At 43.0% G+C, this 15,781-nt stretch overlaps 1 protein-coding gene across 2 annotated transcripts; it reads left to right on the forward strand.

Moving 5' to 3' along the window:
- The first annotated feature begins 8,798 nt into the window (after positions 1–8,798).
- MCL1 (MCL1 apoptosis regulator, BCL2 family member) lies at positions 8,799–13,552 on the forward strand. Of its 2 annotated transcripts, XM_070785752.1 has the most exons (3): positions 8,829–9,672; positions 10,018–10,265; positions 10,803–13,552. In XM_070785752.1, exons 1-3 carry the CDS (start codon positions 8,985–8,987, stop codon positions 10,917–10,919), a joined length of 1,053 nt encoding a protein of 350 aa, XP_070641853.1. In that variant the 5' UTR covers positions 8,829–8,984; the 3' UTR covers positions 10,920–13,552. The 2 variants fall into 2 exon arrangements, with proteins under 2 accessions (XP_070641854.1, XP_070641853.1); XM_070785753.1 differs by lacking the exon at positions 10,018–10,265 and having other exon boundaries at positions 8,799–9,672.
- The last annotated feature ends 2,229 nt before the right edge of the window (positions 13,553–15,781 follow it).

The raw sequence follows: 15,781 nt of genomic DNA on the forward strand, positions 1-15,781 counted from the left end.
GTATAACAATTTAACCATTCTGTTGTTGGGACATCAGTTCAGTTCAGTCGCTCAGTCGTGTCCAACTCTTTGCGACCCCATGAATCGCAGTACCCCAGGCCTCCCTGTCCATCACCATCTCCCGGAGTTCACTCAAACTCATGTCCATCGAGTCAGTGATGCCATCCAGCCATCTCATCCTCTGTTGTCCCCTTCTCCTGCCCCCAATCCCTCCCAGCATCAGAGTCTTTTCCAATGAGTCAACTCTTCACATGAGGTGGCCAAAGTACTGGAGTTTCAGCTTTAGCATCATTCCTTCCAAAGAAGGAAGGAATCCCAGGGCTGATCTCCTTCAGAATGGACTGGTTGGATCTCCTTGCAGTCCAAGGAACTCTCAAGAGTCTTCTCCAACACAGTTCAAAAGCATCAATTCTTCAGCGCTCAGCTTTCTTCACAGTCCAACTCTCACACCCATACATGTCCACTGGAAAAACCATAGCCTTGACTAAACAGACCTTTGCTGGCAAAGTAATGTCTCTGCTTCTCAATATGCTATCTAGGTTGGTCATAACTTTTCTTCCAAGGAGTAAGCGTCTTTTAATTTCATGGCTGCAGTCACCATCTGCAGTAATTTTGGAGCCCAAAAAGATAAAGTCTGACACTGTTTCCATTGTTTCCCCATCTATTTCCCATGAAATGATGGGACCAGATGCCATGATCTTTGTTTTCTGAATGTTGAGCTTTAAGCCAACTTTTTCACTCTCCTCTTTCACTTTCATCAAGAGGCTTTTTAGTTCCTCTTCACTTTCTGCCATAAGGGTGGTGTCATCTGCATATCTGAGGTTATTGATATTTCTCCTGGCAATCTTGATTCCAGCTTGTGCTTCTTCTGGCCCAGCGTTTCTCATGATGTACTCTGCATATAATAAGTTAAATAAGCAGGGTGACAATATATAGCCTTGACATACTCCTTTTCCTATTGGGACATAGATTGTTTCTATTTTTTGTTATTACAGAGTTTCACAGAAAATTAAACAATAGCAGACTCCATTGTCAGACTTCACAGAGGAGAAGTCTGGGTTCTATATCTCAGGCCAAAATGAGAAAAATTGAAATGTAAACCAAGTTTGCTACCCCTTTCAAGTTTACTCCTCCTTGTTGTTTTTCTCAAGAGCATTTCAGCTAGTCTTGGCCCTTTGGTCTTCCAAGTAAGTTTTGGAATCAATTTATCCATTTCCTTATTTGGAACTGAGCCAATTGATGGCTCAGATGGTAAAGTGTCTGCCTACAGTGCGGGAGACCTGGGTTCGATCCCTGAGTCAGGAAGATCCTCTGGAGAAGGAAATGGCAACCCACTCCATTACTCTTGCCTGGAAAATCCCATGGACAAAGGAGCCGGGTAGGCTACAGTCCATGGGGTTGCAAAGAGTCAGACACGCCTGAGCGACTTCACTTCACTTATTTGGAACTACATTCAACCTATGCATCAGTCTGAAGGAAAACTGACATTTTTACAATTATGAGTCTTCCTATATGTGAACTTGATTTGTGACTCTAATTCAGTTTTGTTTAATGTATTTCAATAGAATTTTACAATTTTCTCCCTATAGTTTTACACAGAGTGAAAGAGACTGCTAGTTATGCTTCCTTTCTTCTATAGCAACAGAATTCCCAGTTTTTAGCTGGGTACACAGACACTCAGAATAAAGACTGTATTCTTAGAATAAAAACTCTCTTGCAGGTAGGAGACCATGTAACTAATTTCTAGTGGTGTGTGCCTGTGCTCAGTCGCTCAGTCATATCGGACTCTTTGAGACCCTTTGGAGTGTAGCTCTCCAGGCTCCTCTGTCCATGGGATTTTTCAGACAAGAATCCTGCAGTGGGTTGCCTTTTCCTTCTGCAGGGTATCTTCCCAACCCAGGAATTGAACCCATGTCTCCTGCATCTCTTGCATTGCAGACGGATTCTTTACCACTGAGCCATCAGGGAAGCAATAATTTTGAGCTAACAGGATGTTAACAAAAAAGATACACAACTTCAGGGAAGTGTCATTAAAGAAAGCTAGGCACCCTTTGCCTACCCTTTTCTACTTCCTGCTGGTTAGAATGCAAATAACATGGGTAAAGATAGCCACCTTGGACCATGAGGTAGAAAAGTATGTTTGAAGATAGAAGAACAACATAATAGAAGGAATATAAGTTCCTGATCATTATGGAACCACCATGCCAACTCTGGGTTTGTTCGAAAGGAATAAGAATGAATATTGGATAGGGCAAACAGCAGTGTCTGTCACACCTTCTGGAGGGCTACTGAACCCTAATTCTATGCTAGTGTTACCTGTGGAGACTAGGGCCTGAAATTATGATTTTACAGGCAAAGATGGTGGATTAACTGTTAACAATGGCAAGGTAGGAAGATACTGATACTGAAGGCACAGTATGAAAGGGTACGATGTTCAGTAAGAAGTGTAGAAAATGTCAAAGAAGTTCAATGAATGATTTTGACATTAAAAACATGAGATCAACCTTTTAAGTGTGTGATCAACAATGATCTTTAGAGATTATTTATGGGGGAAGGTTTAGGGAAAGTTATGTGCATTTTAGAAATAAGGCAAAAAGATGACTATATGATCTTTTAATATCATGTTAGAGCATTTTCAGATAAGTTCACCAGAGAGTCATGAGATTGTCTTGGGGGATGCAATTCTGTTTGATTAACACCCAGTTTTTCAACCTTCAAAAATTAGAGGGTCGTGTGATAAAGTATGATATGAAGAGGCCTTCAGTTCAGTTCAGTTCAGTCGCTCAATCGCGTCCGACTCTTTCCGACCCCATGAATCGCAGCACGCCAGGCCTCCCTGTCCATCACCAACTCCCAGAGTTCACTGAGACTCACGTCCATCGAGTCAGTGATGCCATCCAGCCATCTCATCCTCTGTCGTCCCCTTCTCCTCCTGCCCCCAATCCCTCCCAGCATCAGAGACTTTTCCAGTGAGTCAACTCTTCACATGAGGTGGCCAAAGTATTGGAGTTTCAGCTTTAGCATCATTCCTTCCAAAGAAGGAAGGAATCCCAGGGCTGATCTCCTTCAGAATGGACTGGTTGGATCTCCTTGCAGTCCAAGGAACTCTCAAGAGTCTTCTCCAACACAGTTCAAAAGCATCAATTCTTCAGCGCTCAGCTTTCTTCACAGTCCAACTCTCACATCCATACATGACCACTGGAAAAACCATAGCCTTGACTAAACAGACCTTTGCTGGCAAAGTAATGTCTCTGCTTTTCAATATGCTATCTAGGTTGGTCATAACTTTCCTTCCAAGGAGTGTCTTTTAATTTCATGGCTGCAGTCACCATCTGCAGTGATTTTGGAGCCCAAAAAGATAAAGTCTGACACTGTTTCCACTGTTTCCCCATCTATTTCCCATGCAGAAAAACATCTATTTCTGCTTTATTGACTATGCCAAAGCCTTTGACTGTGTGGATCACAATCAACTGTGGAAAATTTTGAAAGAGATGGGAATACCAGACCACCTGACCTGCCTCTTGAGAAATTTGTATGCAGGTCAGGAAGCAACAGTTAGAACTGGACATGGAACAACAGACTGGTTCCAAATAGGAAAAGGAGTACGTCAAGGCTGTATATTGTCACCCTGCTTATTTAACTTATATGCAGAGTACATCATGAGAAACGCTGGGCTGGAAGAAGCACAAGCTGGAATCAAGATTGCCGGGAGAAATATCAATAACCTCAGATATGCAGATGACACCACCCTTATGGCAGAAAGTGAAGAGGAACTAAAAAGCCTCTTGATGAAGGTGAAAGAGGAGAGTGAAAAAGTTGGCTTAAAACTCAACATTCAGAAGAGGCCTTAGAAATAGCTTAAAAGCAAAACATTAGACTCAATTTGAAGAAAGAACAAGATGCTGTAGGAATTCTAGAAATTTCTAACAGCCGAGTAGAGAGTCTTCCCAAACTTTTTATATATAGGGCCTCAAAACAAAGACAAAATGTTGCTTTACTAGGCTGAGGAATAAAAGAGTTGAGTAATTAAGAGAGTAAGAATAAGAGCAAGGGTTTTCTAATTAGAAAGGGAGAAGGCAGCGCTAGTGGTAAAGAATCTGCCTGCCAATGCAGGAAACACAAGAGATGTGGATTCCATCTCTGAGCCAGGAAGATCCCCTGGAGGAGGACATGGCACCCCATTCCAGTATTCTGGCTGGGAGAAATCCATGGACAGAGGAGCCTGGTGGGCTATAGTCCATGGGGTTGCAAAGAATCAGACACAACTGAGTGAGCACAAGCATAAGGCAACATGAGATGCTAAGTATGCCCAATTTCAGGCCCCAAGGACTGGAGAACAAAGCTAGTGGAGTACATCTTAGATATTATACTAAGACTTTTTTTTTCTATTTTGAAAGAAATGATGTAAATGAATTCTCTGAAACAAAGCCTCATTTTAAGGAGGAAATGTGCTCACAATTTGGGGACATTTCAAAGGATTCAATACATGCCTACAAGAAGGGCATATAGTCAGGATGTCAACAATGCTTTTCCCGTTAAGGACTGTGGCCATTATCGCTATCCTAAGAACAAGAGCCATTCTTGATGTGTGTGTGTGCATGCACACTCAGTCATGTCCGATTCTTTGCAACCCCATGGTCTGCAGCCCACCAGCCTCCTCTGTCCATGGAATTTTCCAGGCAAGAATACTGGAGCAGGTTGCCATTTCCTTCTCCAGGGGGTCAACTCGTGTCTCTTGCATTTCCTGCATTGCTAGGGAGGTTCTTTGCCAGCTGAGTCACTGGGGAAGCAGAGATCTTCTAAGTGAACTAAAATGCCCTGAGGACAAGCCCTCCTGGACATGCTGGAAATACGCTGACTCCTTGCCTCTGAGCTGTATAGACCCTTCCCCGCCCTGGTTAGAGTAGTGCTTCTCTAGGGCCATCCACAGCAGTCTGGAAGGTGGTCTGCCTGCTGATCTTGTATAATATGGATGCCTGTTTTATGATAATGTCACACTGTGTTGTTCCATCCTCTTAGTCATCAAGCCCTATAGACTGCCTCCATAATGTCATGTTATTTTTTCCATTTCCATGACCACTACCTGAGTTCAGGTCACCATTAATTCTTGCCTATCGTATTGCAGTAGCCTCCTAATTGAGTTACTTCCAATCCTTTCTCTCTGCATCCATTCTAAAACCAACAATTTGAGTAATGAACCTAAATTAGAGCATATATCATGGTACTGTAGTTCTTGTTGTTATTTAGTTGCGAAGTCATATCCAACTCTTTATGACCACATGGACTGTAGCCCACCAGGCACCTCTGTCCATGGATTTCCCAGGCAAGAATACTGGAGTGAGTTACCATTTCCTTCTCCAGGGGATCTTCCTGACCCAGGGATCGAATCCACTTCTGTGTTAGCAGGCAGGTTCTTTACCACTGAACCACCAGGGGAGCCCACTCTAGTTCTTAGAGATCCCCCCTTTTTAGTCCCTAGAAAAGGTCTAAGCTTTTCAACTGGTTTTCAAAGTCCTCAATAATATGACCCCATCCTGCTTTTCTAGCCTTTGTATATCCCATATTAATAAACATTCATATTTATCCATTCAACAATGGGGTGTTTGCCATGGGTCAGGCATAGCTAGGGTTACAAAAGAAAACAAGGTATCCAAGCAGATTGCCAGTGGAAAAGAGGAAAAAAACTGAAGAGTAACTAGTATGGAAGAAGGAAAACCAGGAGACTATGGTGCCCAAAAAATCACATGAAGAAAATGTTTCAAGAAGGGAATGATTAAATACGTATTAAATACTGCTAAGTCAAGTAAATGAGGACTCCAAATCAACAACTGGAGTTTGGCCATGTGAAGGTCATTGCTGACATTGACAAGAATAGTTTCAGTGGAGTAGTTGGAATGAAAGCTTGGTTGGGGTGAGTTCAAGCGAGAGAATAAGGAAGTTGAAGGTTTTTGCTACACAGGGGAACATCAAGAATTTAGGTTCTAGGGACTTCCTTGGCGGCCCAGTGGTTAAGAATTCAAGCTTCCACTGCAGGGGGCACAGGTTCAATCCCTGGTCAGGGAACTACGATCTTGCATGCTATGCAGGGCAACCAAAAAAAAAAAAGAGAGAGAATTTAGGTTCTGGGAAGTCTTTCTAAAGATGTGAGAGAGAACATCAAGTTTGTTTGTTTGGTGATGGAATTATTCAATATATAGAGAGAACTGATGATGCAGGGGATAACTGCAAGTACTTGCGGAGGCAAAGAAGATGGGATCCAGTGCACAAGCAGTTGATCTGAGATAGCAGAGAAATTTCAATCATTTTAACCATAGTGATGGCAAACAGAATGGAAACAATTGTAAATAAGTAGACTTGGTGATGAGAAATAAAGTTTATCTCTTGTGATTGCTTCCATTTTCTCAGTGAAGTAAGTTAACAGCTGAGAGTGAGGAAGGGAGGAGAGAATATGGGAGGCTGAGGGACATAAGAGAGGATGTGCAATGGTCATCTTGGATCACAGGAGACTGAATTGATTAAGCAAACACAATTGGATTACTGAGCACTTGAGATTTCTAGCTATAATTAAGGTGACACCTGCAATGCATTTCCTTTTTTAGCCTCTGAAGAAAAAGCTTTCACACACAATTTTTTAAATATATTTTTAATTGGAGGATAATTGCTTTACAATATTGTGTTGGTTTCTGCAGTGTATCAACATGAATTGGCCACAGATATATGTATGGCCCCTACCTTCTGAACCTCCCTCCCACCTCCCACCACATCATTGAGCACAAAAATTTGCTCAACCTCTCTCCCCTCAATCTAAAACTGCATTCTAGAAAGCAGAGCAGAATACTTCCATGTCTTCTTCCTCTAGGTTGTCTAGCCCAAAGCAAATTTTCCAACCTCTCAACTCCAATATTAAGCTGTTGATGCCTCCTATAAAGCATAAATTCCATCTCACATTATGGTTAGTTGCTGTGCAAGATTGGAAGCTCCTTAAATAGAGAAACTATATCTTATTCACTACAACCACAAGATGTTTCTCTCCATCCTCTCTACCACATATTATAAATCTCCCTGGTTTTAGGTCTTGCCCAAATACATAATTGTGTGTTATGAATGCCCTATTTCCTTACTAAACAGATAGTTTCAGAAATAGGAAACTTGCTCACCTTTCGTGCTTACGTCCCTCAAATATTTTGCTCTTGAATTTTAGCTATTATTTTTACAGGTCTTTTAACAAAAAGAAGTTGCTTTAATAAATGTTAATTCATACATATGGTATGTAGCAGGATCCTTGTCCTCAAGGAGTTTACCCCTAGAGTCAAATGTCTTAGAGGAGGTGCTGACAGAGCAAGGCTTGTAGGTAAATAGCACCAGAGTATAGAGATGGGGAATGGGAGAAAGCAAATAGGGAGACAGAAATAAAATTTAGCTGGAGCAGAACAATTTTGTTTTGTCAGTTTACATAACGTGATTCTATAGGGCAGTCCCCAGCTTGTTTAACTTATATGAGAATACATCACGAGAAATGCCAGGCTGGATAAAGCATCAGCTGGAATCAAGATTGCTGGAAGAAAGATCAATAACCTCAGATATGCAGATGACACCATCCTTATTGCAGAAAGTGAAGAGAAACTAAAGAGGCTTTTGATGAAGGTGAAAGAGGAGAGTGGAAAAGCTGGCTTAAAACTCAACATTCAGAAAACGAAGATCATGGCATCCAGTCCCATCACTTCATGGCAAATAGATGGGGAAACAATGGAAACAGTAATAGACTTTATTTTCTTGGGCTCCAAAATCACTGCAGATGGTGACTGCAGCCATGAATTTAAAAGACGCTTGTTCCTTGGAGGAAAAGCTATGAGAAACCTAGACAGTGTATTCAAAAGCAGAGACATTACTTTGCCAACAAAGGTCTGTCTAGTCAAGGCTATAGTTTTTCCAGTAGTCATGTATGGATGTGAGAGTTGGACCATAAAGAAGGCTGAGCACAGAATTGATGCTTTTCAACTGTAGTGTTAAAATGTGGTGTCCCCTGAACTGCAAGGAGATCAAATCAGTCAATCCTAAAGGAAATCAACCCTGAATATTCACTGGAAGGAGTGATGCTGATGTTGAAGCTCTAATACTTTGGCCACCTGAGATGAAGAGCCGACTCATTAAAAAAAGACCCTGATGCTGGGAAAGACTGAAGGCAGGAGGAGAAGGGAATGACAGAGGAGGAGATGGTTGGATGGCATCACCCACTCAATGGACATGAGATTGGGCAAGCTCAGGGAGATGGTGAAGGACAGGGAGGCCTGGTTTGCTGCAGTCCATGGGGTCGCAAAGAGTAGGACACGACTGAGCGACGGAACAATAGGGCAGTCCATTGAGCCTCCCCATTTCCAAGGAGTTGAGGATGTGCAAAATAACTATAGACCACCCCCAACAGTGCCCTCTTATTTAATCCATATTATCTAAGACTGTTGTTCCCCATCTGTAGCAGAATTTACTTATCCCTTTTCCTCAAAGTCTGAGTGACTCGATAGTTAAGGCTTTGGGAATGGGGGGGGGGGGGGGAATCTCTTGCACAAAAACAGGAGCGGCTCCCATATCACGGCTTAGGAAAGCAGAGAGAGCCATCAATAGGAGACCCAGGTGGGCGCGAAGCCAGGGCGCAAGCCCACCAGCTCATGCGCCGAAGCCGCCGTTTTTACGTAACCAGCCGCGAGAGGCTCCGGGGAGCCGGAAACCCCGCCCTGCCCCAGGCCCCGCCCCTGACTTGACCCCGCCGGTTAGGTGCCGTGCGCAACCGCCGGAAGCTTTCTCAGCCTTCCCCATTTACGGGATACAGATAAAGTGTTTTTTTTTAAGAGCTCCTGACGCCATTGCGTAGGACTGGCCCTAAAACCGTGATCTCGGAGCGCCTCTCTCAGAGCTTACTTCCGCTCTCTTCAAGTTAGGAATCGGGCTCAGCCTCCACTTTCCTCAGGCGGCAGCGGCAGCGGTTCGCGATGTTCGGCCTCAAGAGAAACGCAGTAATCGGACTAAACCTCTATTGTGGGGGAGCCGGATTAGGACAGGGCAGCGGCGCCTCCTCTCCGGGGGGGCGGCTTTTGGCTGCGGGGAAGGAGGCCACGGCGCGGCGAGAGGTAGGGGGAGGGGAAGCCGGCACGGTGATTGGCGGAAGCGCCGGCCCGAGCCCCCCGGCCACTCTTGCGCCCGACGCCCGGAGGGTCGCGCGGCCCTCGCCCATTGGCGCCGAGGGCCCCGACGTCACCGCGACCCCCACCAGACTGCTGTTCTTCGCGCCCACACGCCGCGCGTCGCCGCCTGAAGAGATGGAATCCCCGATCTCCGACGCCATCATGTCGCCCGAAGAGGAGCTGGACGGGTGCGAGCCAGACCCTCTCGGGAAGCGGCCTGCCGTCCGGCCTTTACCTTTGTTGGTCGGAGAAGCCAGTAACAACAGTCCAGGCTCGGACGGCTCGCTGCCCTCGACGCCGCCCCCAGCAGAGGAGGAGGAGGACGAGTTATATCGGCAGTCCCTGGAGATAATCTCTCAGTACCTCCGGGAGCAGGCAACCGGCGCCAAGGACGCGAAGCCCCTGGGCGGGTCTGGGACCACAAGCCGGAAGGCGTTGGAGACCCTGCGCCGAGTCGGGGATGGGGTGCAGCGCAACCACGAGACGGCTTTCCAAGGTAAGGGGGTTAGTCCTGGAAGTCGTGCTGCCTTTTTTTCCCAGCTCTCTGGACTCACCCATCTTCGGTGGGTGGAAACAGAAACGAGTCTGTATTGAAAGGACTTTCTTATTTCTGAAACCCAATATTCTGGCTGTGAGTCATTGTTTCCGCCCACTTAATTCTTTTGGGAATGGCAGCTCTGTTCAAAGCCCGGAAAGGGTGGGATGTCAGTTTTCAAGTGGGATCGCCCAGAGTGCTTTAGAGCCCGAATAGCAATTTCCCCCGCCGTGGGTGGGCAGGCGAATCGTGCCCTGGTGTAGACAAAAGCGACCGTGGGAATCTGCATGCTTTTCTTCCTCTCAGGCATGCTTCGGAAACTGGACATCAAAAATGAAGACGATGTCAAATCTTTGTCTCGAGTGATGGTTCATGTTTTCAGTGACGGAGTAACAAACTGGGGCAGGATTGTGACTCTTATTTCTTTTGGTGCCTTTGTGGCCAAACACTTGAAGAGTATAAATCAAGAAAGCTGCATCGAACCACTAGCAGAAAGCATCACAGATGTTCTCGTAAGGTCAAAACGAGACTGGATAGTCAAACAAAGAGGCTGGGTAAGTTTGTTTTAAGGTCGAGTAGGGGACTTGGAGTGGAAATGGATGAAGGATTTAATAAGAGAAAGAGGATATCTAAAGGTTTTTAAGATGCACAGCTTAGTTTTCAAGGCCCTAATTGTGGACCTCTGGTTGCATGGTGTTGATTTAAGTAGTTGGCCCGTAAGGATGGTGGTGTGAGTGTCTTGAACTGTTGCGTCAAAAATCCTGATTTTCTTAGGCTGTTTTATTGTTTGAGTGTTTTGCTTCGGTTATTTTTTTATTCAGTTAGTTACTCCTCATCCCAGTTAATTCAGATTATGAAGAAATGAAAGAAGAATCCCTTGGGGATGATAGTTAATACATTCTTGAGCGTGCCCCACCTCCCTTTTAATTGCATAATGTGTCTCCTTTGCAGAGTTGGGGGTACATAATTGGTTCGTCATTAGGTTTGGAGGGAAATCTTAGATATTTTAATTCATCTTTTCCTTGTAAATAGTGTTTTTAAGTCAGTGGAAGCCTGCGCTTGAAAATGTGCTCTTCTTTTTCGTTTTCTAGGATGGGTTTGTGGAGTTCTTCCATGTAGAGGACCTAGAAGGCGGCATCAGAAATGTGCTGCTGGCTTTTGCAGGTGTTGCCGGAGTAGGAGCTGGTTTGGCATATCTAATAAGATAGCCTTTTAAGTGCAATAATTGATTCTTCAACCACCAAAACAGCCACCAAAATCACCACTGTGAACTCACACCTGTTTATGAAGTCGGACATCAGGCTGTGCAGGCCATCACCTAGCGATGGATAAAACCAAGTGACAGGAGGATTGTGGCTAACAGTAATAAACACATGAGAAAAGTAATTTCCCTTAAAGAGTCAGTATCTGAAAGAAGCTGAGTTCTGTTTCAGCAACAGGCAACCTTTGGGAAGCTATGGAGATGGACATTTTGGTGAAGACTGTAGAGTGGAGAGACAACTCTCCTAGAACAGGAAATGGACAGGCTGGTCATAGATACGCCCACTGAATTCAGAAACTTCTATAGTGTTAAAACAGAAGCACTACCAACGCCCGTGGCACATGTAAAATTTAAGCTACGACTATGACAAGAAGCCTCAGTACTAGTTAGCTTTCCCATGTGGGATTCTTCAATAGACCAAATGCTCAGGATGTTTGTAGCTGTTCTACTTTGAGGGATTCTTACTTGCCGAATGTCATGGCCAAGAATACTGAAAGTTTGAATAGAATTACAAATTTGGAATGTTTGAAAAACTTCTGTTTATCTGTAAAAATTGTTTATAAGTTTGGAAATTAGTATTAATCAAAAAGATAAAAACAATTTTACTTTTCATTTTTTCATACCCTTAAATTCAGTTTCTATAGTTAGGAACCTGCTTCTTACAGCTTTTCTATTCTAATCTTTGTTCTAGTCAATACTAGATTGTATACAGAACCAGCTGATGTAATGGTATGCAACCTGGTGTAGTACAACAATTCTGATAACTATGCAGGCTTTAATTTTCCTATCTTGACTTGGGTAAGTATTTCTTAAACTGCTGTTTGGGGTTTTTTTTTTTTTTTTTTTTTTTAACCTGGGACTGAGAAATTAATGGAAATTAATCCTTTCACTTTGTTACAACCTGGGTTTTGAATAATTGAGTCAAGGTTTTAAGTTTTATTTTGGGGGGTGGAACACACAGGCTGATGACTTTCAGATGATGGGCTCTGATTGGGCAACTACTTATTTGAATTCCTTCCATTTGTCCTAATTTAACTGGTGCAATTTAAACTGAGTTCATGAGCTCATCTTTAGAGCTTTTGCTAAAAGATTTTCAGGTTTTCCAAATGGGACTTATTAGGAATATGTATAAAAAGATCACATCAGGTGGATGAGAGACACTTGACCCCTATTTGCTTAATAAATTGTACAATAATGGCTTGGCAAAGCAAGCTGTAGTCTAACCATGGTGCTATTATTAGGCTTGCTTGTTAAAACACAGGTCTAAGCCTAGCCTGTGAATAAAACAAATACTTCATTTTTATTAATGATTCTTGAACTTTATTTCTTATCCTTCCTTAAAATATTTGCTGCTTATTCTGCTCCCTCTACACATATTTATATTAGTCCCTACAAATTTACCTTGCCATTCCTGAACTCTTATTAGCCCTTTTAGTTTTTGGCATTAGGAACCTAAGTGACCGCCCACAGAGTCCACCGACCTTCCTCATTTTTGAATTTTATCTTAGGAGATGGCAGTACAGTGGATGCTGACAGTAACGGTCATGAGGTGAGAAGGGTCCCTTCTTGTACTAGTATCTTACTGGGTGTTGCTTAACTCTGGGGAGAAATTTTCAAAAGTCCCCTTAGGGGTTTTCAGAGAAGGGGACAACTTCTTAGGTGATTTTCTCTAGGTACCTTTGCATTTGAATATGCTCACTTAAAATTGATGGGTTCTTTTGTTAAACCTCAAAGTTATATAAAAGTTACTAGTAAACCGAAGAAAACTACAGTGGAACCAGGATCATTTGAAAAATTGAGCCTCTGAATGTGACCTTTAGTTTGTGGACTCCAGACGAAAATAGACATGAATAAAATGACTAAGAATGTAATCAAGGGAATAATTGCCCTGCCTGCCCATCTCTAAGCCTTAAGGTCATCTAGCTAGAGCTATTTTTTTATCTGTGTATTTATCATTGTGATCAGAGACCATTTATTTATATCATGTCTATCTCTAAGGACCTAAAAGCACTTTATATAGTTAATTAATCTTAAGATCTAGTTGAGGTGACTGAAAGGCCTGTCTCCCCATAGCCAGTTGTGGAAATAAGCACAGAGATGTAAATTGATGGAATTTAGGGGCCCCATTTCCACTTTACTAGGTGTGAGTGCTGAAATGTAAAGGAGGATCTAAAATTGATATTTTGGTCAGCAGCTGGCGATGAGGGTTTAGGGAGCCCAAGTGCTTTGGGGCAAGGTGAGTGCTTCTGTAGGGAGAAGAGGCACATGTTGTAAGTGCTGACTGTGTATGTGCAGGCAGATCCTCCACAGTGGAAAGGGAGGCGCTGCTTGCAAAGTTGGCTCTCAGCAGCTTCTGTCTGATGCTTCTCTCAGGGAAAACCCTGCAGTCCTTTAGTCTTGTCTGTGTACATTCTGTTGGGGGTGAACACCTTGGTTCTGGTTAAAACAGCTAATGCTGTTGACAGCTGTGCCAAGAAGGGTTAGGACCAACAAACTAATGTGGGCTATAAAATGTAGTGTGTTTCCCTAACTTCCTGTTTTTCCTGAGAAGAAGAAAATAAATATTTTATTCAAATACAAGGTGTGGTATGGGTGTTTTCTAATCAATGCTTGTTTTCCTTCCCCCTCTTAGGCAAGCATCTGAGGGAAGTCAGCTGAGCAAATAGGTACAGTCTAGGTGAATTAACCAGCAAAAGCTCCATAAAGCTGATTTGCCTTAGAGTGAAGGTCAGTTCCCTTTAGAATAACTCCTTTCATTCAAATTAGAGGTGTTGGGCCTCTAATTACATGTACTAGTGCTGTACTTTGGAGCAGTTCCTGTACATTTTAATACAAAAATCAATACCCTGTCCTGGTTTCTTTTAACCACCAGATGTTGGTATAACTTGAAAGTAAGGAGGTTCATAATAGCAGTTATTGTATCACTCTGTCTCACTCAACCTTTTGAGGTGATTGAAGGAGCTAGAAGAATTAACACCCAAAGTTAAGAATTTTGATAAGGTGGTTGGTACTAATGTTTCAGTACTTTTCCCATTTCCTCCCAAATAGGAAGTGTGAATTAGCAAGTCAGTTTCAGAAGCACTGTCCTGTCTTTATTTCAGTTACTTTGAAAGAGAGTGGAGTCACCATGGAAATGTGCAAATATGGAGTTTGCATTTTGGTTTTAAGCCCTGATCACAAAATACTAATCGTGCAAACCGGATTCTGTGCTTCCCCCACTTCGTGTTACGTGCATCTGGCCGCTCCTCTTTCTGAAGCCTAACTGCCAAAAGATGGTAGTTACGAAGAAAACTGTTTTACAACTGAACTCTCATACAGAGGTGTGCAGGGAGAGTTAGCAAAGGACATGAGAGCCGGAATCATGATCAGTGTCCAGTTCTGCTGAACAGTATTGTTTCTCCCACTGCTTTGTAGCTATCTGAAGCTATTTGTGTGGCAATATTCCTTAGTTTAACACCTTATAAACTTGGGTCAAATGGTAACCAGTAATATGAGTCACTGAGGGAGTCAATCAACACTTTTCCTCATTTAAACACCACTAGGCTTGTTCTTTCAGTTCCTGTTTTGTGACTTGAGTACCAGCTCTTCATACTGTTTCAGAACACTGTTCTTAAAGCAGTTGTGACAGCTGGAGGGTTTTATAAAAGTTAAAGTGTAATAACTTGCCAACTGGTGTGTAGCATGGCTCCAGCCAAATGCCCAGAGCACAGACCATTAATTCCTGGAGTTCAAGATGATCAGCTGAGTCAGTCTTAATTTATCCTAGTTCTTTTTGGCCCTATTTGTTCAATGATTACAGAACTTTATCTTCTGGAACCCTCCCACACTGTTCAAAGGCTTTTTAGTTTCAAGATTTGAAAGCTTGACTCTCCCTCTTCTTTAGTTTCAAAGTTGTTACAGTGTTATCTTAGTTATGTGAAGCATGTGGAAAGATGGGGGTTGGGAATCTGCCTCCAGGCAGATGTAACAACTCTTGGAATTTCATGTTAACTGGTAATTCTTGTGAAGGGGGGGTGGCGGGGGGAACGGGAATACATGTGGCAGGGTTTTGTTCCCAGCTATACCTGGTATTTCTGGCAGTTCATTTCTGTACTTGTATAGAACAATAATTCTTGACTGTTGTGAAATGTGTTTGCGCCAAGAGTACTGCTATGGATTTTACCCCTTCCAAGTATCTATTTCCGTGGCTTGTTTCTGCCATTGGGTTTCTGTATTTTTACCAGTTTACCTTCTCTTCCTCATCCCCTGGTTAGGGATTAGGTTACCTTGCTAAGAATATTTCAATACTGCAATGAACTGGGACTTTTTTTTTTTGAACTGAAACATTTAAAGAGCTCAAGGCAGCCAGATGTTTGAGGTTTGTCCATCACCTGGCAGGGGACTGCTTACTGTGCACTATCTACATTGGGATGCTGGAGTGAGGAAAGGACCAATTCTTCCCTCAGTCAAAATTGACAAGGAAGGAGTGGGAGGTTAAGGGTAAGCAGATGTAAGCTTTTATATATAGAATGGATTGAAAGTAAAATACCTAGGGAACACGGGAAACTTCACAGCTAAATGCACAGTGAACTTTGGGTCCTGGATGAGGGGGAAAAAAGCTATAAAGGACTTGAACAATTGGGGGATTTTTAGTATAAGCAATATGTTAGGTAGTACTGAGCAACGTTAAATTTCTTGAGTGTTTTAATTGTGGTTATGTAAGAGAATGTCCTTGTTCTTAGGACATACATCTGAAGAATTTATGCTTAATAAATCCATGGAAAGAAAGCAACTGTAGCACAGTGGTAAAGTTCACAATCGAGTCAAAGT

This window comes from Bos indicus, chromosome 3, assembly GCF_029378745.1.
Source record: "Bos indicus isolate NIAB-ARS_2022 breed Sahiwal x Tharparkar chromosome 3, NIAB-ARS_B.indTharparkar_mat_pri_1.0, whole genome shotgun sequence".
NCBI classification, from domain to species: Eukaryota; Metazoa; Chordata; class Mammalia; order Artiodactyla; family Bovidae; genus Bos; species Bos indicus.